Source organism: Scyliorhinus canicula, chromosome 2 (assembly GCF_902713615.1).
Source record: "Scyliorhinus canicula chromosome 2, sScyCan1.1, whole genome shotgun sequence".
Classification (NCBI taxonomy): Eukaryota; Metazoa; Chordata; class Chondrichthyes; order Carcharhiniformes; family Scyliorhinidae; genus Scyliorhinus; species Scyliorhinus canicula.
Genome location: NC_052147.1, coordinates 34226506 through 34252167, shown reverse-complemented (window position 1 = coordinate 34252167; position 25662 = coordinate 34226506). Strand labels below are relative to the sequence as shown.

General features: G+C 50.6%; 1 protein-coding gene across 7 annotated transcripts in view; it reads right to left on the bottom strand.

Moving 5' to 3' along the window:
- LOC119952127 (protein SIX6OS1-like) overlaps window positions 1-25662 on the bottom strand; it is a 254058-nt gene that overhangs the window by 41697 nt on the left and 186699 nt on the right. For all 7 annotated transcript variants that reach the window (XM_038775715.1, XM_038775706.1, XM_038775742.1 and 4 more), the window contains 3 exons: window positions 24125-24240; window positions 23406-23541; window positions 1522-1581 (listed from right to left, as the gene is read on the bottom strand). In XM_038775715.1, coding sequence (XP_038631643.1) covers window positions 1522-1581; window positions 23406-23541; window positions 24125-24240 — 312 coding nt within the window. The remainder of the gene's footprint in view (window positions 1-1521; window positions 1582-23405; window positions 23542-24124; window positions 24241-25662) is intronic.

Here is a 25662-nt window from a genome sequence, read left to right as displayed (position 1 = left end):
TTGTTTCCACTGGTGGGTGAAAGCAGAACTAGGGGGCATAGCCTAAAAATAAGGGGAAGTAGATTGAGGACTGAGTTTAGGAGGAGCTTCTTCACCCAAAGGGTTGTGAATCTATGGAATTCCTTGCCCAGTGAAGCAGTTGAGGCTCCTTCATTAAATGTTTTAAAGATAAAGATAGATAGTTTTTTGAAGAATAAAGGGATTAAGGGTTATGGTGTTCGGGCTGGAAAGTGGAGCTGAGTCCAAAAAAGATCAGCCATGATCTCATTGAATGGCGGAGCAGGCTCGCGGGGCCAGCTGGCCTACTCATGCTCTTAGTTTTTTATGTTCTTATGTCCCCATACAAACCTGTCCCAACCACCAGCAAAGTCCCATTCAAAGCTCCAAACTTCAGTCCAAGTACTTGAGCTTTAATAAAAGCCTCCGCTTCCTCCACCAACTCGAAGAAATGGTCCTTGGTATTATGCGTAACCCTAAGCCTCGCTGGGTACACCACACCAAAACGCACAACACTCTTGAAAAGTACTGACTTGCCTCCTTGCTAATTCTGCCGCAACATCCTAGTATATTCAAATACTGCTGCCTTCCCACTGCACCTCCCGATTCTCCTTGACCCAATTCAGGACCCTCTCCTTCGTCCGATAGCTATGAAAACATGTTATCACCACTCGCAGTGGCTCATCCGCCCGTGGTTTTGCCCTAGCAACTGGTGGGCCTGATCCAGCTTGACGAGGGGACCCTGATCCTTCTCCCCCATCAACTTTATAAACATTGACTTGAAATATTCAATCAGCCTTGGCTCCTCCAACCCCTTACGCAACCCCACGATCATGAGATTCTGCTGCCTCAACCTATTCTCCAGATATTTGACCTTAGCTCTCAGACCCTTAATCCTGTTGTCCACCCTCCGCAGCTCAGTATCCAGCGAGGCCAATTGAGTGCTATGTCTCAGCGTCTCCTCCACCTCTTCAACACCTCACCATGCTTCCGTACAGTCTCCACAGTCTTTCCCAAAGCCTCCTTTATCGGGACCAATGCATCTGCCACTGACTTTTTGAGGGTCTCCAGCATTTCCTTCCCTTATCTCTCAAAGTGCTTGCCAAATTGCCTTTTAGATTTGACAGCCATTACCATCACCATAATAGGTGTGGCACCACCCAACGAGCTTGCCTCCTCCATCTTCAATCCCACCTTGTTCAGCTCCTCAGAAGGGTGACTGCCCGCACCTTTCTTCCCAATATTCTTTCTTGCAACTTTTGACATCCTCTCACACAAGGCTCTCAAATGGGGCGAGTCTGTCCACCAATTACCTCTGGAAACCAGCTGAAAAGAACCAAAAATCAAGAACTCTAGCGGGAGCTACCTTACTTGCGACCTCCTTCTACATGCCGCCACCGGAAGTCACCTTAATATATATCATTAACAGGGATCTTCAATATACATAAATGCTATAAACAATAACATGTGCATAGTTATGTCAGCCAACTTGTCATACAAAATTATAACAGCATTGGTTTTTACCGTTTTCTTGAAGAACAAACTTGAGAACTCAAGCTGATTAGCAGACAGATTGTCAGCCATCTGAAATGTCACAAAATAGTTATTATTAAACACATATACATATCTCATAATCATATTAATTAAAAAAAGGAGGATAAGGTGAATTACTCATTAATACTTGCATTAAATTGCAGTTATTTAATCTGAACACATCAGAAGGAAAATGCCCAGCCCAACACAGACTTTCCATGTGGAATCCAAACAACTTTCCTTCATAAAACTTTTGAAGAAAACATTCCAGTTTAAAGTGACAGACTGATCTAAAACTGTCTGTAGTGATCTCTGTATGTGCATGTACATAAGGGGTTAATGCGTGATCAGTAGCACCACATGATCACCAGAGGGCCGGACCAACAGGGGTATAAAAAAACAACCATATGGTGTATCTCTCTCTCTTGGATGCACTGTGACCAAATTCATCTTTTGGCATCGATGCCAGAGAAACGATGAGCCCATCACTGATTTTATTACAGACCTCCAGGTACTAGCACAAGGCTGTAATTATGCTGATTTCAGAGATGTTATGATATTGGATCAATCAATTTATGGACTATCTGAAAAGAATTTGAGGGAAGAACTTTTACAAAAAAAGTATTTAACATTAGAAATCGCTATACAAAGATGCCTTGCTAGGCAGAGAGCGAGAGCGTTCCGGCCAGTACACACATTTTTTTTTTCTCTTATTTTTTAATAAATTTTAGATTATCCAATTATTTTTTCCAATTAAGGGGGCAATTTAGCGTGGCCAATCAACCTACTCTGCACATTTTTGGGTTGTGGGGGCGAAACCCATGCAGACACGGGGAGAATGTGCAAACTCCACACGGACAGTGACCCAGAGCCGGGATTGAACCTGGGACCTCAGCGCCGTGAGGCGGTTGTGCTAACCACTAGGCCACCGTGCTGCCCCCGGCCAGTACACACATGCGCACTACCCTAAAAGACGCAAACCGGCGAAACAGTGTTCTGCGCATGCCCAAGAAGCCACGCATGCGCAGTTGCGAAAAGAGTGCACAGTAAAGGAAACTCGGATTGCGCATGCGCAATTGAGCCCTGCACATGATGTCATGAGCGGCATGATGTCAGAGTACCCGGACCACGCCCACTTAAAAAGGAAATGCACAAAAATTGAAAAAAAGAAATTTAAAGCAGCAAGACCCAATTTTCTTACCTCAAAAGACAGAACAATGCCTGAACTTACACCAGCAGTTGAAAATAACTTTCACAATACCCTGGCACAAGCAGTCTGCATCACCCAAAGTGAAGAGCACAATGACAACTCCGAAACAAAAAGAGATGATTTGTCTATCGAACAATACACACAGTACTACTCAGACATGGTAAGAAGTCTTACAACACCAGGTTAAAGTCCAACAGGTTTGTTTCAAACACGAGCTTTCGGAGCACGGCTCCTTCTTCAGGTGAATGGAAAGGCTTGTTCCAGAAATGTTTATATGTCTATATAAACATTTCTGGAACAAGCCTTTCCATTCACCTGAAGAAGGAGCCGTGCTCCGAAAGCTCGTGTTTGAAACAAACCTGTTGGACTTTAACCTGGTGTTGTAAGACTTCTTACTGTGCTCACCCCAGTCCAACGCCGGCATCTCCACATCATGGCTACTCAGACATGGCTGAGTTTTTCGGATCTGCTGATCACAGCATCAGCAACACAGTTGCACAGCTCAACATGACTCATGGTAGATGAATCCAATACCATGATGTGTTGGACTGGGGTGAGCACAGCCTGAAGTTTTACAACACTAGGTTAAAGTCCAATAGGTTTGTTTCAAACATGAGCTTTCGGAGTACTGCTCCTTCCTCAGGTGAATGGAGAGGTATGTTCCAGAAACATTTATATAGACAAAATCAAAGATGCCAGACAATGCTTGGAATGCGAGCATTTGCAGGTAATCAAATCTTTACAGATCCAGAGATAGGGGTAATCCCCAGTTAAAGAGGTGATTGTCGCACGATGTCCGTTCATTCGTTGTCGCAGTGCCTGCATGGTCTCGCCAATGTACCACACTTCGGGACATCCTTTCCTGCAGCGTATGAGGTAGACTACATTGGTCAAGTCACACGAGTATGTGCCGCGTACCTGGTGGGTGGTGTTTCCACGTGTAATGGTGGTATCCATGTCGATGATCTGGCATGTCTTGCAGAGATTGCCCCGGCAGGGTTGTGTGGTGTCGTGGTCGCTGTTCTGAAGGCTGAGTAATTTGCTGCAAACAATGGTTTGTTTGAGGCTGCGCGGTTGTTTGAAGGCAAGTAGTGGGGGTGTGGGGATGACCTTGGCAAGATGTTCATCTTCATTGATAATGTGTTGAAGGCTGCGAAGAAGATGTCGTAGTTTCTCCGCCCCAAGAAAGTACTGGACGACGAAGGGTACTCTGTCAGTTGTGTCCCGTGATTGTCTTCTGAGGAGGTCGGTGCGGTTTTTTGCTGTGGCGCGTTGGAACTATCGATCGATGAGTCGAGCGCCATATCCTGTTCGTACGAGGGCATCTTTCAGTGTCTGTAGATGTCTGTTATGCTCCTCCTCGTCTGAGCAGATCCTGTGTATACGGAGGGATTGTCCATAGGGGATGGCTTCTTTAATGTGTTTCGGGTGAAAACTGGAGAAGTGTAGCATCGTGAGGTTGTCTGTGGGCTTGCGGTAAAGCAAAGTGCTGAGGTGACCGTCCTTGATGGAGATGAGTGTGTCCAAGAATGCAACTGAATTTGGAGAATAGTCCATGGTGAGTCTGATGGTGGGATGGAACTTATTGATCTCATCGTGTAGTCGTTTCAGTGATTCTTCGCTGTCGGTCCAAAGGAAAAAAATGTCATCTATGTATCTGGTGTATAACGTCGGTTGAAGGTCCTGTGCGCTGAGGAAGTCTTGTTCAAACTTGTGCATGAAGATGTTGGCATATTGAGGTGCGAAATTTGGTCCCCACATGGCTGTTCCGTGCATCTGGATGAAGAATTTGTTGTCGAAGGTGAAGACGTTGTGATCTAGAATGAAACGAATGAGTTGCAGAATTGCGTCTGGAGATTGGCAGTTGTCGGTGTTGAGGACTGAGGCTGTTGCAGCAATGCCGTCGTCATGGGGGATGCTGGTGTAGAGTGCCGAAACATCCATTGTGACGAGGAATGTTCCTGGTTCAACTGAGTTTGAACTGAGTGCTGAGTTTCTGTAGGAAGTCCGTCGTGTCGCGAGAGAAGCTGGGTGTACCTTGTACGATGGGTTTCAAGATGCCCTCGATGTGGCCAGAGAGGTTCTCACACAGGGTCCCATTGCCTGAAACGATAGGATGGTCTGGTGTGTGGTCCTTGTGTATTTTCGGGAGGCAGTAGAGATCTCCAATGCGGGGATTACGTGGGATGAGAGCACGTAGGGTGCTCTGAAGGTCTGGATCCAAGGTCTTGATCAGTCTGTTGAGTTGGCGGATGTGTTCCTTGGTTGGATCTGCGGGTAACTGTCTGTAGTGTTCCTGGTTGTTGAGTTGTCGGTATACTTCTTTGCAGTAGTCCGTTCTGCTCAGTATGACGGTGGCCCCTCCTTTGTCTGCTGGTTTGATGACGATGTTGCGGTTGGTCTTGAGAGCGTGGATGGCGTTGCGTTGTGCTTGGGTGACGTTCGGGGCTGCCTTGTGAATGCGACTGATGAATCTGGCATTGACACGACATGTCGTCCCCCCCCCCCCCCCCAAAACACGCACACCCTCCAACACCCACCCCCAATCCCTCCCAGCTCGCTGTCTAATCATACGTGTCGCCTTGTGTCTTACAGAACCTGCCGGGGATGGTGCAGGTCCATCCGGAGTCCCCCGCCCCTGCCAGAGTCAGAGCCGGTGCCCCCCAGACAGCCGGGCACTGACACAATATATCCTGTTTTGGTGCATTGTCTGATGTGTGTGGGGGTGGGCTGGTCCGGGCTGGCTGTGTGTGTGTGTGGTGGGGGGAGGGGGGACCAGTGCATGCACTAAGGGAGGGCTGTGCTTTCCCCCTTCCGCCCATGCCCCGACCGTCCCCAGCACCCCCACCCCAGGGATTCGACAGGGACCGTGTGATGGACAGCGCATGCAGGGGTCACCCAGGTGGACCACTGTGGGCATGGGTCAGACATTGTCATATGATGTGGAGCATTCATCGCAGAGCGGGTTGTCATCGTGCTCTATCCCATGGACCAGACCCACTGTTACTGCCAACCCAGGACCCCCAGCTCGTAGCGCTGCAGGTATGTATAATGGAGGGGTGTGCAAGCGGGTGGTCGGTCTAGCAGTGTGGGAAGTGAGGGGGTGTGGGTCTGGGATGTGGTGGTTGTGCCTCTGGCCAGCAGCCCCGTCGACTCCCTCCCTCCTAGGCGGTGAACCTGGAGGCGATAAGAGCGGCCCATATGCGCAGGCCCTGGCGATAACGTCATATGCCCTCCACTGCCTGGCTGGGCCCCATGTCCTGCTCATCAGCCCCCTGCTCTGCATCTCTTCTTCGGACGAGGCCTGCCCTTTCTCCTCATCCTCCTCCTTCAGCACATCGGTCCTCTGCTGTGCGATGTTGTCGGAAAAAGCAGCAGGGCGCCACGATGCGGGAAACCCTCTCAGCATTACACAGGAGGGGCCCTCCAGAGCGGTCCAGGCACCTGAAGCACATCTTTAGGAGGCTGAAGCATCGCTCAATCACACTCTTGGTCGCTGTATGGGCTTTGTTGTAGCGGGTGTCCATCTCGGTCTTGTCGTGTTAATCACCCTGGGGTAACACGGACTGCAACTGGATTTAGTTGTACTTGAAAGTAGACTCCAAACTTTGATGTTAGTTCAATACGCTTTATTGAACTTGTTAAGCAGTGCACACAGTTCACTGTGGGTTTGACACTATTAATCTAAGCGTGCCTACTATAACTAACTGGACCAGACTAGCACTGAGCCACGTGTAGACGGTGCTAACTGATATATACACCCTGACTGTCACTACAGTTGTCACCAGTGCAAAGAGGCAGTGATGATGCCTCGTGTGTTTTATAGTGGGAGACCACCTTCTAGTGTTCTGCCTGGTGATTGGTTGTGTTCTGTCATGTGTGTTGATTGGCTGTACTGGGTGTCTGTCACTGCCTGTCTGTATGTCATTATGTGCATGAGTGCATATCCTGACAGGTCTGTGGCCTCCAGATAGGTGTCATCAGCCATGGCTGCAGGGGGTAACCCCTGTCGCCCAGGAACCAACACCTCAGCTGGGGGTGGGGGGTGGGGGGTAGAGTGCTCCTCAAACATGTCAGGGACCGCCGGGTATGCCAGGATAAAGGAATTGTGCACACTGCCCAGGAATCGGGCGCAGAGGTGTAAGATACTCAGCTGATGGTCACATACCAGCTGGATGTTCATTGATTGGTACCCCTTTCGGTTTGTGCACAGTGGCCTATTATCCGGTCTGGACCCGGGGAATTCCGACAATGGCGGAAAACCCTAGTGCCCAGCATCCTGGTGGGCTCGGTCCACATGGAAATGGATCTACTGCTCCGCTTGGGCATATAGGACTCCGTGACGGTGTGGATGCATCTGTGCACCAAGGTCTATGAGATCCCGGACAGGTCCCCACTTGGCGACGGGAAGGACCCCCTTGCGTAGAGGTTCAGGGCGACCGTTGCCTTGACAGTCACCGGGAGTGGGTGTCCTTCCCCTAACCCCTGCAATGTCAGGTGTGCCATCATCTAGCAGATATGTAGCACTGTTTGTCTGCTCATCCGGAGTCTTCAGGTCCTCGAATGACAGGCGCTGCAGGTACATACGAGGCCTCATGCGGTGCCTCCTTGGCATCTCCTTCTCCTCGGTCTGTTGGGCAGCTGGCCCTCCAGCCTGTGTGACCACCACCTGCTAATCTGCCGCCTGCTTCTCTGCATCCCCTTCCTCTGTAGCCCTGTCTTCTGCAGCCCAATCCTCTGCTGCCCGTTCTGCTGCTGCCTGCTCCACTCCTCTCCGAGTGGCTCCTGCTCACGTGGCCGCAGGGCATCTCACAGAGCTGTGACCATCACCACGGTGGCCACTAATGCTGGTTGAATGCCAAACGCCATTGTCTACAGTGGGTGATAGGCCAACATGTTAGTATGATGCACACTCCCGAGCCCAACCGGGTTTGACGGTCTACATGGTGGCCCCGGTTGGGAGTGCGGGCTCTGCCCAAGCATGTCCCTCCCTCACCCCCACATCCCTGCCCTGTGAGTGCCCGACACCATCTGTGCTCCCGGTCCTGGTGCCCGTCCCTGATGCCAGGGGTACCGTTGGCTTGCACTGCCCTCACTGGGGGCTGCCATGGTATGGCCCTGTGTGGTCCGCCGGTGGGTGACGACCGGTTAGGCAGGGTGTTTGGGGCTGGGGGGGCCGTGCTGTGGCGGGGGTGGGGTGGCAGCAGAGTGGGCGCACCCATATGGCCGGTGTCACTGTGTAGAACCAGGGGCTGAGATGGGTGGTCAGTAGGTGTGCAGCATGATGCTCACCGGGCCACCTACAATGGGAAGTCGTCGTCCCCAGGGACCTCTGCAATGGGGAGACCCCCCACAGGGATCCCTTAACTAAAGGTACCCCCCCCCCCCACAGGGACCCCCTGACTAAAGGAACACCACAGAGACCACTTGACTAAAGGGACTCCACAGGGATTCCCCGACTAAAGGGACCTCCCCCCACAGACCTCGGCCCTCCAGGAAAAAGACCCCTGTCTGGAAGCTAGAGAGCACGGGCAGTGAAAAAATATGCAGCGGTAACACTGACCCTGTATAACATATGACAAGGACAATAGGGGGAGCTTTAAACCAAATAGTGGGGGGAAGGGATCATGTGAGAGGAGATATAGGGTGCGATCTACCCAGCTCACCACATTTCGCGAGATCTAACGGGATCTCGTGAGATGTCGCGATCTGAATCCCGCCCATTATGGGCCGGGTCAGTATTTGGCAAATCTGCATATCAAAGTGAGATAGCTAGTGTCACCCTAATATGCACTCCCCTGATCTACCCACCGTAATATGCACTCCCCTGATCTACCAAGGCCCTGGGATCTTACCTCTTCACCTTAGAGCACCGTTCAGTGCTGATCCCCACAAGCAGGCACCAGGCAGAACAGCACTTGGAGGATCTCCCAGGGGATCAGAGGCACCCAGATGGTTGCCTCTGGGCAGGGTGGCACTGCCAGCTGGCAGGGCAAGGTTCCATAGAATCCCTGCAATGCAGGCGAGTTAATTTGGCCCATGAAGTCTGCACTGATCTTTGAAAGAAAACTCTAGGCCTACTCCCCTGCCCTATCCTCTAACTCCATCTAACCTACACATCTTTGAATACTAACGGGCAATTTTATCATGGCCAATCCACCTAATCTGCACATCTTTGGACTGTGGGAGGAAACTGGAGGAAACCCACGCAGACATCGGTAGAAAGTGCAAACTCCACACAGACAAGGCCGGAATTGAACCCGGGTCCCTGGCGCACTGAGGCAGCAGTGCTAACCACTGTGCCACCATGCCGCCCATTCCAGGCTGGCATTTTTCTCACACCAGAGATTGTGCTTGGGGGTGTCTTGTTCATGTGAGGTGGGGTGCGGGGGAGTACCTGAGTACCCTTTATAGGTGAGCTGGGGCTTTGTGGGGGGGTGGGGCGGGGGAGAGTCCAGGGGTCACATCAGGAGGATAATTTTTAAATGGCATCCTGATCACCTCCTGAACTGAGGAGTTCCGCCGTGTGGATTCCCTCAGTGTAGGAAACGGAACTAAGTGCGGCCTCAGCGGGGCATTCCCCGCTGAGGCCCCATATTGTAACAAAGTCCCATTAGATAGTGTGGTCTTTCTCGGCACTGTGAGCGCCAGGAAACACCGGCTAAATGCGCCTGACATGGGACTCTGTTGCAATTCAGTTAGATTGGGCACATTGTAAAGTAAAGGAAAACAACAAAGTAATGGAGCAGCGCAGCAATTTTCGTGAGTTTCAGAGTACAAGAAGGGACAGAACAAACAATTGTAAGAATGCACCAGCAGATGAACCCAAAAATGGTACAAAAAAAAAGTTAATGGCCCTGTATCTGAAAGCACAAAGCATTTGTGACAAAAGGAATCAATTGTTAGCACAGGTAGGGATAAATATATTTTTAAAATATTAATTTACAGGATGTGGGCCTGCCTGGGTAGAATTCCTAGCATTCCCACAGTGCAGAAGAAGACCATTTGGCCCATCGAGTCTACACCGACCCTCTGAAAGAGCACCATACCTCAGCCCTCACCACCACCCTATCCCCGTAACCCCACCTAACCTTTTGACACCAAGCGGTAATTTAGCCCATGGCCAATCCACCTTACATCTTTGGACTGTGGGAGGCAACGGGAGCTCCCAAAGGAAATCCACACAGACACAGGAAGAATGTTCAAAGTCCACACAGACTGGCACCCAAGGTCGGAATCGAACCCTGGCACTGTGAGGCAGCAGTCCTAGCACTGTTCCACCGTGCTGCCCAATGCTCAAGGAAGAGCAATGGCCACTTGATCAAGGGGGACAGAGTCCATTCCATGAAACAGAAGGGAAGCAACTGGAAAAACAAATAGAATGAGCAAGAAATCAGTCATTCAATAATGTATTCTACTATTTTTCTTCAGTATTTTGCATTAGTAAAAAGTGTAAAGAAATATCAATTTTCCCAATATTATTGTGGTATATTGCGAAGAAGGCTTTTGGGGGGATGATGCACTATCAATTATCACAAAGACGAGAGTAGTGGAATAATCGAGGCTTTATTGAGCAAAGATGTTGTGCCTCCTGTAGCTGGAACCAGAATGGCTGCAGCACAGGATAGCACACATATTTATACGCTGCCACATTCAGCCCCTGTTAAAACAAAGAGTCCGGCAGGGGTGGTGGAAAATATTACAAGTTAAGTCTGGCGGGGGCCTTGACCCTCTTCTGCGATCGCCTCAGTCCTGGTGATGATGTCGGCGGCGCCTTGGTCACCTGTGACTCTAGGAGCGTGTTGTCCTCGTCTTCGTCTACCTGAGTGGAACCAGCGGAAGGACAGATCCTGCTGGGGTGGGGGCTGCGGTGAGGTTCGCTGGAGGGAGGATGAGTGGCGCAGGGGTTAAAGAGGCAACCGGGGGGCGGTGTCAGGTCGGTGGTGGAGATTCAGCAGGTGCCAGGTCCCAGAGGGAGACTGTGTCCTGGCGCCCGTCGGGATGTGCCACGTAAGCGTACTGCGGGTTAGCATGTATGAGGTGGACTTTTTCGACCAAAGGATCCGACTTATGGATCCGCACATTCTTCCAAAGGAGGACGGGTCCAGGAACTGTCAGCCATGTTGGGAGCAGGACCCCGGAGGTGGACTTCCTGGGGAAGGAAAACACAAGTTTGTGATGGGTCTCGTTAGTCACGGTGCAGAGAAGCAATCAGTTGGAGTGGAGCGCGTTGGGGAGGACCCCTGCCAGCGGCAAACCAGGAGATATTTAGACCGCAGGGCCAGCAGGACGACCTTCCAGACCGTCCTGTTCCCCCTCTCCACCTGCCCGTTTCCCCGGGGGTTGTAACTGGTCGTCCTGCTACAACGGCAATGCCCTTGCTGAGCAGGAACTGACGCAGCTCATCGTTCATAAAAGAGGATCCCCGATTGCTGTGGATGTAGGTGGGGAAACCGAACAGAGTGAAGATGCTGTGCAGCGCTTTAATTATCGTGGCAGAAGTCATATCAGGGCATGGGATGGCAAAGGGGAATAAGGAGTACTCATCAATCACATTCAGAAAGTACGTGTTGCGGTCAGTGGAGGGGCGGGGCCCTTCGAAGTCCACGCTGAGGCATTCAAAGGGTGGGAGGCCTTCACCAGGTGCACTCGATCTGTCCGGTAGAAGTGCGGCTTACACTCTACACAGACCTGGCAGTCTCTGGTGACGGTCCTGACCTCCTCAACGGAGTAGTGCAGGTTACGGACCTTGATGAAATGGAAGAGCCGGGTGACCCCCGGGTGGCAGAGGTCATAGTGGAGAGCCCGGAGTCGGTCCACTTGTGCGCTGGCACATGTACCGCGGGATAGGGCATCAGGGGGCTCGTTGAGCTTCCCTGGGCGATTCAAAATATCGTAATTATAGGTGCAGAGCTTGATCCTCCACCTCAAGATCTTGTCATTTTTGATCTTCCCCCGCTGTGTATTATTAAACATGAAGGCAACCGACCGTTGGTCAGTGAGGAGAGTGAATCTCCTGCCGGCCAGGTAATGCCTCCAATGTCTCACAGATTCCACAATGGCTTGGGCCTCCTTTTTGACAGAGGAGTGCCGAATGTCGGAGGCATGGAGGGTGCGAGAAAAGGTCACGGGCCTGCCCGCCTGGTTGAGGGTGGCGGCCAGAGGTACATCCGATGCATCGCTCTCCACCTGGAAGGGAAGGGAATCGTCGACCGCGTGCATCGTGGCCTTGGCGATGTCTGCCTTGATGCGGTTGAAGGCCTGGACTCCATTTTCCATGATATAGCCAAGGCTGGCTAAGCGGTTGGTGCGGAACACTTTTCTCCTTATTGTATGTGAGATTAAGGAGTTTGGCGGTCTGGAGGAATTTTTGGAGGTTCGCCTCATGGTTCTGTTGATTGTGGCTGCAAATGGTGACGTTATCTAGGTACGGGAAGGTGGCCTGCAGTCCGTACCGGTCAACCATTTGGTCCATCTCTCACTGGAAGACCGAGACCACATTAGTGACGTCAAAGGGAACCCTAAAGAAGTGATAGAGGTGGCCATCTGCTTCAAATGCAGTGTATTGGCGGTCCTCCAGGCGGATGGGGAACTGTGGAAAAGACTCAATACTGCGCAATCTGATTGACCATGTCAGATATGCGTGGGAGGGAGTACGCTTCGAGCTGTACCGATTGATGGTCTGACTGTAGTTGATGACCATCCTGTGCTTCTATCCAGTCTTCACAACCACCAATTGAGCTCTCCAGGGGCTGTTGCTGGCCTCAATGACCCCTTCCTGCAGAAGCCTTTGGACCTCCGACTTGATGAAGGTCCTGTCCTGGGCACTGTACTGTCTGCTCCTGGTGGCGACGGGTTTGCAATCCGGGGTGAGGTTTGCAAACAGGAGGGTGGGTCGACCTTAAGGGTCGCAGATGGTGAGGGGGGTAGGGGTCCGCCGAGTTTTAAAGTGAGGCTTTGGAGATGGCACTGAAAATCCAGGCCAAGTAACAGGGGAGCGCAGAGGTGGGGGAGGACGTAGAGCCGGAAGTTGCTGAACTCTACGCCTTGGACGGTGAGGGTCACGATGCAGTACCCCTGGATTTCCACAGAATGGGATCCAGAGGCCAGCGAGATTTTCTGGGTGACGGGGTATAATGGGAGGGAGCAGCGCCTTACCGTAGTGGGGTGGATGAAGCTCTCTGTGCTCCCGGAGTCAAAAAGGCAGGTCGTCTCGTGCCCATCGATCTTCACCGTCGTCGTCGTGGTCGCAAGGTTGCAGGGCCGGGACTTATCTAGGGTGATAGAGGCAAGCTGCGGCAGATGCTGGGAGGGTCCGGGCTCGTCAGCGGTGGCGGAGGTAGCGGCGGCCGATGAACGGCCAGACGAGCAGGGTTCCTGAGAAGCCGTCCAAAATGGCGCCGAATATGGCGGCAGCCATGGGGAACATATGGCGGGCGGCATCAAAGGTGGTGGCGCCCACGGGCCGCACGTGGTTTGTGATGAGGAAGATGGCGGTGCCCCTGGTCGTACATGGGGGGTGTAGCAACGCCAGGCCTGGAAAAAGCGGCGACCAACCGGGCCTGGCAAACAGAAGTGAAGTGTCCTTTCTTCCCACACCCGTTGCAGGTCGCGCTCCACGACGGGCAGCGCTGCCTGGGGTGCTTGTTTTGCCCACAAAAATAACACTTGGGACCCCCCAGAGTTGGCTGGCTGCCGCGCGGCGCAGGCTTGCGGTGAGCTGTATTCAGCAGCTGGTAGGGCCCACGATGCCCACGAGGGTGCCGCGCGGTTGGAGGCGTATGACTGAAACTTACGGGAGGCCACTTCTAACGAGTTAGCGAGCTGCCTAGTTCCCGCAAGATCAAGCGTACCCCCTTCCAGTAGCCGTTGGCGGACGTACGCAGACCTCATGCTCGTGTCGTATGCGCCTCTAATTAAAGGTTCTGTGTGCTAGACTGCCAAAACTGCCTGGCAGTCACAGTTCCTACCTAGGATGTGCAGGGCACGCCAGAAATCATCCAGAGACTCCCCGCGGAGTTATCTGTCTCGTGGCCAGGAGATGCCTGGCGTATACTTGATTTACTGGTTGAACGTAATGTCCCTTCAGGCGCTCCATCGCTTCGGAGTAGGTGGGCGCATCCCGGATGAGGGGAAAAATGTCAGGGCTCACCCGTGAAGAGGATTTGGAGCTTCTGCGAGTCCAAGGGTTCCTCAGCGGCTGGTCTGAGATAGCTTTCGAAGCAGGCTAGCCAGTGGTCTAAGGTGAACGTGGCTGAAGGCAATCAGGCTTGATGCGGAGATCCATCATTTAAAAAATCTTTGCTCAATAAATTGATGCACTATCAATTACCACAAAGATGAGAGTAGTGGAATAATCGAGGCTTTATTGAGCAAAGATGTTGTGCCTCCTGTAGCTGGAACCAGAATGGCTGCAGTACAGGAGAGCACACATATTTATACGCCGCCTACTGGGCGGAGCCAGCATGCAGGGATTTACCCTTATACCTCTAATATACCGGCAATGCCGTAATACATGTAATATACTACTAGTGGTGACTACCACAGGGGAACTGTGTGTTTTTGTGTGTGTGGGAGAGCAATTTAATTAAATTGAAGACAATCAGACTGCAGGTTTAAATCATCATTGGGTAAAAGCAGGCATTTTGAAGTGGAGATGAGCAAAGATAAGATGGGATGGAATAGATAAGTAAACACATGGATGGAAATATGCACAAGGTTATAAAGAAGGTTTGTTTGTCACTTCCGGTTGCGGTGATGCGGAGCTAAGTCGCACGTTCGGTGGCTCCCACTATTTTCGGTCTTTTGGGCTCTTTTAAGGGCCCGTAGCGGCGCTGGTTGGACTTTTCCCGGTGTGGGAACACATCTGCTGCGCCTATCTGCCGGTGGGTGGACTGGACCAGGAGCGGGGCGGTCAAAAAATCGGCTTTGGAGAAAAGAAAGGTGCGAGGCAGGAAGAACAAGATGGCGGCGAGCGGGGAACCGGCAGCGTGGCAGCAGTGGGTGCAGGAGCAGCAGGAGCTGCTTCAGAGAGCTGAAAGCTGAGCTGCTGGAACTGCTTAAGGCTTCACTGAATAAGCTCATGGCGACTCAGACGGCTCAGGGTGCAGAGATCCGCGAGTTACGAAAAAAGGCCTCGGAGAACGAGGATGAAATCCTGGGCCTGGCAGTGAAGGTGGAGTCGCACGAGGCGCTCCACAAGAAATGTCAAGCGAGGATGGAGGAAATGGAGAACCGCTCGCGGCGGAAGAACTTGCGGATCCTGGGCCTCCCGGTGGGGCTATAGAGATCGGACCTGGGGGCCTATGTGGTCTTGATGCTGAACTCGCTAATGGGAGCAGGATCCTTCCAAGGTCCCTTGGATCTGGAGGGTGCCCATCGAGTGCTGTTGAGGAAGCCCAGGCCGAACGAGCCGCCAAGGGCGGTGCTGATCCGTTTTCACCGCTTCGTCGACCGAGAATGTGTGCTGAGATGGGCTAAAAAGGAGAGGAGCAGCAGGTGGGAGAACGCAGAGATCCGGATTTATCAGGACTGGAGCGCGGAGGTGGCGAAGAAAAGGGCTGGTTTTAACCGGTCGAAGGCAGTGTTGCACAGGAGAGGAGTGAAGTTCGGCCTGCTACAGCCGGCTCGCCTCTGGGTCACTTATAAAGACCGCCAGCTCTATTTTGACTCCCCGGAAGAGGCCTGGGCCGTTGTCCAGGCAGAGAAGCTGGACTCGAACTGAGGATTGAGGGGGGGTTGGAGACTGATGTACATTGTCGGAGGCTTGTTCTCCCTTGTACTTCTTTATTTTTTTTTTTTTCCTTTTTTTTGGGACTTTTCTACTATTTATTTCTGTTACTTTCTCTCTGGTGGAAAGCTGGGGGGCTGTTTTGTAGGCCCGCTGGGACGCGCGCCTTTTTCTTTCCCGCGTTTTGGGTCGGGGAGGGCGGGGTTTAAGCTGGAAGCGCAGGGTTTTTCCCGCGCTGGAGGCGGAATGGGAGGGGTCTGTACCAGTCGGGGGGAATGGCGGTTGGGTTATACCATTGGGGTCGTTGGGGTGGTGGGAGCAGCCGGGGTCAGCAGGAGTCGACTGACTTACGGAAGTATGACGAGAGGGACAACACAGCTAGGGGGGGGGGCGGTACCGGGTTGCTGCTGGAAGGGCCGAAGGGGAACAGATGGTGCTGGGGAGGGTTGGGATGGGCTCGGCAATTCTCCAACCGTTTCTGTCGGGAATGCCAGGGGTTTTACATGGCGCGGCTACTGGCCCACCACCGGGCGGAGTATCTGTGCTGCGGCAGTGCCGATTTTTTTGTCGTACGTCCAGATACATGCTCTGGACATAGCCTCAAAATTGGAGAATCCAGCTCTCAGTCTCAGAAACGGAGAATCTGGCCCTATATTTTGGGGCAAATGGCGGTGGCTGGCCACCTACTTGCCACTTTGAGGGGGGAGGTGGTGTTGGTGCAGACAGCTGAGGATATTGTAGAGGTGGTGATCTTTCAAGAATCACTGGAGGCAGGGAGGATCCAAGAGGTCTGGAAAGTGGCTAATGTAACTCCGTTGTTTAAGAAGGGAGGGAGGCGGAAGAAGGGAAATTATAGGCCACTTAGCCTGATTTCAGTCATTGGTAAGATTTTAGGGTCCATTATTAAAGATGAGATCATGGAGTACGTGGAAGTGCATGATAAAATAGGATTGAGTCAGAACGGCTTCGTCAAGGGGAGGTCATTTCTGAGAAATCTGTTGGAGGAGGTAACAAGGAAGTTAGACAAAGGAGAACCGGTGGACGTGATTTATTTAGATTTCCAGAAGGCCTTTGACAAGGTGCCGCATAGGAGACTGTTAAGTAAGTTAAGAGCCCATGGTGTTAAGGGTAAGATCCTGGCATGGATAGAGGATTGGCTGACTGGCAGAAGGCAGAGAGTGGGGATAAAGGGGTCTTTTTCAGGATGGCAGCCGGTGACGAGTGGTGTGCCTCAGGGGTCGGTGCTGGGACCACAATGTTTTAAAATATACATTAACGATCTGGAAGGAGGAACTGAGGCACTGTTACTATGTTTGCCGATGATGTAGAGCAGGGGTGGGCAAACTTTTCCGTGCAAGGGCCACATTCAGAAATTCACAATTCACAAAGGGCCGCATAGTATATTAAGTAAAATAATTACTTCACCCGGTTATGATTCTGGGCGCCTCATATAGAACATAGAACAGTACAGCACAGAACAGGCCCTTCGGCCCTCGACGTTGTGCCGAGCCATGATCACCCTACTCAAGTCAACGTATCCACCCTATACCAGTAAGTAACCCAACAGCCTCCCCCATTAACCTTAAAAAAAAATAAAAAAAAATAAAAATTTTTTTTTAAATTTTTTTTTTTTTTAATGACTTGGTGGGCCGCAGAAATACCTTTGGCGGGCCGCATGCGGCCCGCGGGCCGTAGTTTGCCCACCCCTGATGTAGAGGGATAGGTAGTATTAAGGAAGCAGGGAGCTGCAGAAGGACTTGGAGAGTGATCAAAGAAGCGGCAGATGGAATACAATGTGGAAAGGTGTGAGGTTATGCACTTTGGAAGGCGGAATGGAGGCAGTGACTATTTTCTAAATGGGGAAATGCTTAGAAAATCAGAAACACAAAGGGACTTGGGAGTCCTTGTTCATGATTCTCTTAAGGTTAATGTGCAAGTTCAGTCGGCAGTTAGGAATGCAAATGCAATATTAGAATTCATGTCGAGAGGGCTAGAATACAAGAGCAAGGATGTACTTCTGATATTGTATAAGGCTCTGGTCAGACCCCATTTGGAGTATTGTGAGTAGTTTTGGGCCCCGTATCCAAGGCAGGACGTGCTGGCCTTGGAAAGGGTCCAGAGCAGTTTCACAAGAATGATCCTGGAATGAAGAGCTTGTCGTATGAAGAACGGTTGAAGACTCTGGGTCTGTACTCGAAGTTTAGAAGGATGAGGGAGGATCTTATTGGAACTTACAGGATACTGTGAGGCCTGGATAGAGTGGACATAGAGAGGTTGTTCCCACTAGTTGGAAAAACTAGAACCAGAGGGCACAATCTCAGACGAAAGGGACGATCCTTTAAAACAGAGATGAGGAGGAATTTCTTCAACCAGTGGGTTGTGAATCTGTGGAACTATTTACCGCAGAAAGTTGTGGAGGCCAAATCACTGAGTGTGTTTAAGACAGACTTTGAAAGGTTCTTGATTAATAAAGGGATCAGGGGTTATGGGGGAAAGGCAGGAGAATAGCAATGAGAAAAATTTCAGCCATGATTGAATGGGGGAGCAGATCCGATGGGCTGAGTGGCCCAATTGTGCTCCTATGTCTTATGCTCTTAAGGTCTTATGTTGGGCACAATCTATCTGCCTTGCCGCCCGACTCAGAATGTGACAAGGCCTATAAATCTCGCGGGAGGCCTCTCGCGAGATTTAACGTCCTTGTCACACCTTGCAAGATTTCATTAGGCGCCGTGATCTGGATCGTGCCCATTAGGGTCGAGACCCAGATTTGCATATTCAAATGAACATTTAGTCTCACTTGAATATGTCCATGCCGGATCTGCCCAGCGTCCAGGACCTAATGGCCTTGTCTCAGAGACCCTGAGTGGGCGGGGGGGGGGGGGGGGTCCAGAGGCCGACGTGGGAGGATTTCTTCCTGCACTGTTGAGCGGAGCTCGTTTTTGCAGGGCGTTCCCTACCAAGGACTAGTAATGAAGCAAAGTCCTATTTAATAGAGGTCTTTCTTTGCGCTGGCGCTACCAGCGTTGGGAAACACCCAGCTAAAGACGCCCGACACAGGACTCTGTTTCATTTACTTTAAATCTCACCCATTGTCACAGGACTGGTAATCCAAATACCCAAGGTAACCCCTGGGAACATAGGTCTGAATCTCACCGTGGCAAATGGTGAAATTTAAATTCAGTAAAAGTCTGGAATTAAATCTCTAATGGTGACTGTGAAACCATTGCTGATTATCGTAAAAAAATACATCTGGTTCACTAATGTCCTGTGGGGAGTACGCATGACAGCTACATCCTGGGACATTTGCGATCCCGGCATCTTCGAGGACCACCCCAGGATGACAGGTTGGCTCTTGGGGGGGGGGGATAAGAGGTACCTGCTAATGTCCTGGCTGATGACGCCAGTGCTGAGGCCAGAGACTGAGGCATTGACCTGATATGACGAGGCCAATATTGCCAGCCGTGCCACCACTGACTGGTTTATCGGACTGCTCAAAATGCAGTTCAGATGCCTGGGCCGCTCTGATGGTACATCGCAGAACACCTGAGTCTCCCGCTTTGTGGTGGTCTGCTGTGCGCTCCACAACCTGGCATAGCAGTGGGACAACATGCTGGAGGTGGAGGGACATGCGATCTAGTCTGAGGAGGAGCCAGACTAGGAGGGAATGGTGGACAAGCCAAGGGAGATTCCGCAGGAGGAGCCAGTAGGTGGAGGACAGGCGATGGCAAGGATCCACAATGCCTGCAGGACCAGGGAACACCTCATCCTCGTTCACTTCTCATAGGATGAGGCTTTGTCCATCAGCTTAACTCTTGCCCACCCATTCCCTTCCTTCCCCCCATTCCCCTCCTTCCTCCTCATTCCCCTCCTTCCTCATTCCTCTCCTTCCTCCATTCCTCCGGTACCAAAGAAGAGCCAGGCAACGTGCCTCAATGACTATCGTTCGGTGGCCATGACATTGATCGTAATGAAGTGCTTCGAGAGGTTGGTAATGTGGCACATCAACTCCTTACTCCCAGAATGCCTAGATCCACTGCAATTCGTATACCGCCGCAACCGCTCCACAGCAGACGCCATCTCCCTGGCCCTCGATCCCATCCCTGGAGCATCTCGACAACAAGGACTCCTACATCAGACTCCTATTTATTGACTACAGCTCCGCCTTCGACATCATAATCCCAGCCAAGCTCATATCAAAGCTCCAAAACTAGGACTTGGCTCCTTATTCTACAACTGGATCCTCAACTTTCTGACCCATAGACCCCATTCAGTAAGGATAAACAACACCTCCTCCATGATAGTCCTCAATACTGGGGCCCTGCAAGGCTGCATACTTAGCCCGCTACTATACTCCCTATACACACACAATTGCATGGCAAAATTTGGCTCCAACTCCATCTACAACTTTCCTGACGACACGACCATAGTGGGTCGGATCTCGAACAACGATGAGTCAGAATACAGGAAGGAGATAGAGAACCTAGTGGAGTGGTGTAACAACAAACATTCTCTCCTTCAATGTCAGCAAAACGAAAGAGCTGGACATTGACTTCAGGAAGCAAAGTATTGTACTCCCCTGTCTGTATCAACGGGATCGAGGTGGAGATGGTTGACAGCTTCAAATGCCTAGGTGTGCACATCAGCAAAAATGCGTCCTGGTCCACCCACGTCTCACTACGGCCAAGAAAGCACAATGGAGCCTACACTTCCTCAGGAAACTAAGGAAATTGGGCATGTCCACTTTGACTCTTACTAACTTTTACAGGTGCACCATAGAAAGTATCCTATCTGGCTGCATCATAGCCTGGTATGGCAACGCTTGGCCCAAGACCGCAAGAAACATCAGAGAGTCGTGAACACTGCCCTGTCCATCACGCGAACCTGCCTCCCATCCATTGACTCTGTCTACACCTCCCGCTGCCATGGGAAATCGGGCAGCATAATCAAATACCCATCCCACCCGGCTTACTCATTCTTCCAATTTCTTCCATTGGGCAGGAGATACAAAAATCTGAGAACACGCACTAACCGATTCAAAATCAGCTTCTTCCCCGCTGGTACCAGTCTCCTAAAGGACCCTCTTGTGGACTGATCTGATTAATGAAACACTCCTGTGTACTTCACCCGATGCCTGTGTCTATGATCTGTTTGAGCTGCACGCAGAAAAATACTTTTTACTGTACCTCGGTACATGTGACAATAAACAAATCCAATCCAATCCCTTCCACCCACATTCCTGTCCTTCCCACCATTCCCCTCCTTCCTCCCTGCCCCCACCATTTTCCCACCCACCACACCCAAACCCCCGACTTCTTTGTTCCACCCTCACTGGGTCTGTGTAACATCACCCCAGGGTGATGGGCCTGTGTCAGCAGGTCAATATACAAGGCAGGAGAGTGATAACCACTCATTATGAGATAAGCTCGGGTGCTCCTCAGTTTATGCCAAAGTCTGACTCCTGTCTTTCTGTTGACAGCGTGCTCACACCCATTCTCTGCACGGAGTCTGAATCAGGGGCGTTTGATCTTGGACGGCTATGTCCGTGGAGGAGCGGAGGGTAACATATGTTGGGGGTGCAAGCAGCCGGCTGTGAAGATTAGCATGACAGAAGCTTCACATATGTCAGGCGTAATATGCTTTAATAATGAACATTGCACATCCCCCTAGCTACAGATTGTACCCCCACCCTCAACTCCCCTTTCCCCAATCAGGGGATCCTCAACTTCTTGATCTTACGTGGTCTGCTGATAGATATAGGTGTGCTCCCAGGATGCACTTTGAGCTGCATTGGTGTCAGGACATCGATGACATCGTGCTCCAGGATAGCAGTGTTGGCCTCGGTGCCACGCATCCCATATCCATTGGGGTTCCTCCAATTGTCTATGCACTCGCTGGAATGCCGCTGACATCCCCTCCTGAATCTCATGGCCATGTTCTAGCATCTGCATCAGCTCTGGCGTAACCTGGTGCAGAGGCTCAGCATCTGACTGGGACTCAGCAGAATCCTGGGATCCAGCAGACCTCTAACTGCAGACTTCCTTGGATGTTGCTGCCTTCACCTGATGTGCATCAGCAACTGCATGGTGTTCACCAGACTGTGCCCCAGAAGTCTGTCCACTAATGTTGTTCACTGAGGTGTATGCTTCTGCACTGGTGGCAGTTGGAGGTGATAGCTGCGATGAGTCGATGGTGGTTTCCTCGGAGCTATCCTTTGAGGTGGTCCTTTGGGTTGCGGGATTGGGGGGAAAGACTCTGGATGGCCCTGTACCATCAGATGGAGATCCTTTGAAAGAATGTGTTTAGTGAGAGGGAAGAATATTTTTTTTCTGACACGAACAACTCACTTGAGACAGGTCAGCTGGGTGAACAGGCAGTGGATCCTCACCTCTGTGGCACAAGCAACCTCGTTATCATGACTTCTCTCTCCTTGGTCAACCTGTGATCTTCAGGGCCCTTTCTCATAAGGAGTGAGGACTTGGATCTCTGGCAGCCGCCCCCCTTCTTTGCCCTTTCCCACTTATTATAGTCTATAGCAGGTGGCATGTATGGGCATCGCAACTGAACATGAAGGGGTTGTGCTGGTGAGTGCCAGGGGGTTCTGAAGAACAAGCACGAATATTAGATGTGGGGAAAGTGCGAGGTGTCAGCCAGTGATTTGTTGTGGGGGTGGTTGGGAATTTGAGGAATGATTGGCAGAACTGATGCCAGGAGAAAGGTGGTAATTTACCCTTGCAGCTCGGTGGAGGCCTTTTGTCTTTTCCTTACATTAGATTCGGTCCTCATGATCATGCTGTCCACACTGTCCTCCTGGTTATGCTGTCCGTACTGCCGCTGGACCTCCGACCCTCTCGGGCGAACAGGGTGCCAACAGCGTTGAAAATCCTGTCCAGGTCAGCATCGCCAAAGCAAGGAGCAGGTCTGCGCACTGCAATGCTTGTGTGCTGACTGGAATGAGTGGTGAGGGAGTGTTTGAAAGCAACTTACCCTTGTTAGCGGAAAGTCGCTGAGGCGTGAGCTTGCTGAATCAGATGGCGAGACAGCCAGAAATGGCGAGAAGCACGTGGGGGTTCATTTCTCGCACCAAGTGCCTTTATATACGGGCTGCGCTCTCGCCAAGTTGGCCATCGAGAACACCCTGCCAATCGCGCCCAAAATGAAACTTCGAAATTTTTCTGTAAAATCTCACCCCATGTTTTGACGGATGAGGGTGAGGCAAGAGAGTGGCAATTTGGACAGAGGGAGCTGAGGACCGTGGCATGATTTGTTGAGCATGGACAAAGAGAGAAATAACAGGATAGAAAGAGCCTGGAACGAGGATTGGAGGGTTGCTCATTGAGGCAGTTGTGGGAGAATGTCCATCATTGACAGTGAAGAGATCAAAGATGCTCCTTTCCACCTGCCCCTCAATGAGTATTGTAATCAATATTTATCGTCTTAAATCTGGTAGTTCCCTAACTCCCTTTTATCAGCAGGGTTCCCATGCCCTGGGAAACCTAGCAGGCAACTGATAAATTTAAATCAGAATCCCAATTACATAATGGGAGCCTGATCTAAATGTGTCAAATGAAATGTCACAAATCTTCATAGTGGGGCACTTGCTAGGTATTCTATCCATCGGTATAGAAATGGTGAAGGGTACATATGCAAAGGGTTTTAAAACTTTTAACCACCTTAATCCTTACCCTCTCCCATCCATTAGGAATGGTTAATGTAGCGTTCAATGACTGTCCACAGATATTGCCTGACTATCTGAATGTTTTCGAGTTTCTTGTAATTGATTTCTGGATCGTTTGCACTTTTCTGTCAGTTAATCCTTTGTGAACCAAATCTCACTGCATAACAATACTGGTTTATAGATTATACCAAAATGTCTTCCAAGTTAAAGATATAAAAATATGGAAGTACCACCACATGTTAAAAAATATATGCTGTTACCTGCTCTGGGGTGTTAGTTAAGTCGAATGCCGTTCTTCCAAATAAATTAAATTCAGTTGATTTGGGCGTGGACATATTCAGAAAGCAAAAACTGGGTGACTTTGATTGTATATTTTCATGTGGTAAGTTAGAATTCCTAGTGCAAAAGTAATAGTTTAATTTTAGCATTTCCTTTTGGAAACATAAGCATGATGATGTACTACAATGCTGAAAAACCACATTGGGCCATAATGAGGAATGAGAAGAGACTCATCATTCATTCTACTGAGGTACAGATTTTAGCCACACTGAGGAGAGAGTTTCGTTGCTAAATGAAAAATAAGAGCCACCAGAGAGTTGGCAGGGGATGGATAAAATTTTAGCATGGCCCAGCAGATATGCTGCATGGAGGCACTTATTCAATAATGAGATCCAAGTACAAATTTAGTTTCCATTTTGGAACTCACCACTCTGACATGGTGTAACTGTGCAGTGTGGGAATCGTGCCCCATTCAGGAAGCTAAAGAATTTAGGTCCTGATAACTAGTTTGCCAAAGAATAAGGCATGAATCATCCTAAAAGAATGGGAATCTACAGAATTGTCATTTTGCGTACATCAGGAACAACTCTGGAAGGAAGATGATAGTTTTGTGCTTAAAGTTTTAAAATTTACTTTTTCGTAATATAAGTAATACTTGTAATGCTAAACAATTAACTTGTGTCAGTAACTACATCATTACATTTCAAATTCCTTTTCTCCTGGCTCAATATGTTCAGGTGTTCTTGGAAAAATCCATGGTGTGTCATTTGTAGTCTCTTCTGGGTCACCATTTCTAGACTTTAGTACAACTTGTGCCTTTGGGAAAAAAATAATATATTTTTAAATAATTACTGCTTTCAAGATTCTAAATACATTGCAAATAGGTACAACTGTTGACCTACCAGATCATGATAAATTGAAAGTAGTATTATTTGATAGCCCAATAACCACCCTGAACAATTTCCATTAATGTACTTTCCAAAATAGTCAATAACATCAACAAGGGCTGTTAGAAGAACTGTTAGACTCACCTGATGATGGAGCTGTGCTCAGAACGCTAGTGATTCCAAACAAATCTGTTGGACTTTAACCTGGTGTTGTAAGACTTCTTACTGTGCCCATCCCAGTCCAACACCAGCATCTCCACATCATGTTAGAAGAAAGTGCAGGTAGAACTTACGACAATCATAGTTTGAAAACAATGGTCGAGAATGACATATCTGACAAATTTAGCTGAATTCTTTGACGAGGTGACACAGGCTTTGGATGAAGGTAGTGCCGTGGATACTGTATATTTGGACTTTCAGAAAGCATTTGATACAGTGCCACATGGCAGGTTGGTTAGCAAATTAAAAACATTTGGGATTGATGGGTCCTTGGCAGCATGGATTAGAAGTTGGCGAAGAGCTAGGAAACAGAGGGTAGGTATAGATGGGCATTTCTCAGACTGGAGATGAGTAGAATGTGATATTCCCCAGGGCTGAGTGTTGGGAGCCTTACTTTTTCTCATTTATATTATTATGGGCCAGGGTTTAGAGTCCACCAAAGTATATCATGGAGTTCACCTGACCCACAACTTTGAATAGATTTTGGTTATGGGGAGCACAAGGGCCCACTTTACAGGTGTGATGCAACAGAGAAAAAAAAGTATTTTTGAACAAAAACAAGGGCGGGATTCTCCCAGCCCGGGCCAGCCGGAGAATCCCCGCGACCGGGTCACGCTGCCTCAACGCCGGCACGCAATTCTCCGCAGAGCGGAGAATCAGCGTCATTGCTGCCGGCGTGGTTGGCACGGTGCCAGTTGTGGGCCACTCTACGCGGCCGGCACGCTGAATCTCCGGCCCAGGTGGGCCGAGCGGCCGTCAGAAAAGAACCGAGTCCCGTCGGCGCCGTTCTAACCTGCTCTGAGCCGGCGGGACCTCGGCGTTGAAGGGTCGGGTGGCGGCCTGTGGGGTGGGTGTCCGATCCCGGGGGAGGGGCCGGGTCGGAGAATCACCAGAGGGGAGGCGTAATTCTCCGGCGCCGGTTTTCAGGCGGGATCACGCGTGCCAGTCGGGGACCGTTGGCAGTGGCCTCTCCGGCAATTCTCCGGGCCCCGATGGGCCGAGCGGCTGCCTGTTTTCGGCCAGTCCCGCCAGCGTGAAAAGGACATGGTCCATCCCAGCGGGACCTGGCTTGGAGGGTGGCTCGCGGAGTCCTGGGGGGGGGGGCGCACAGGGGAAGCCCCCCACAGTGGCC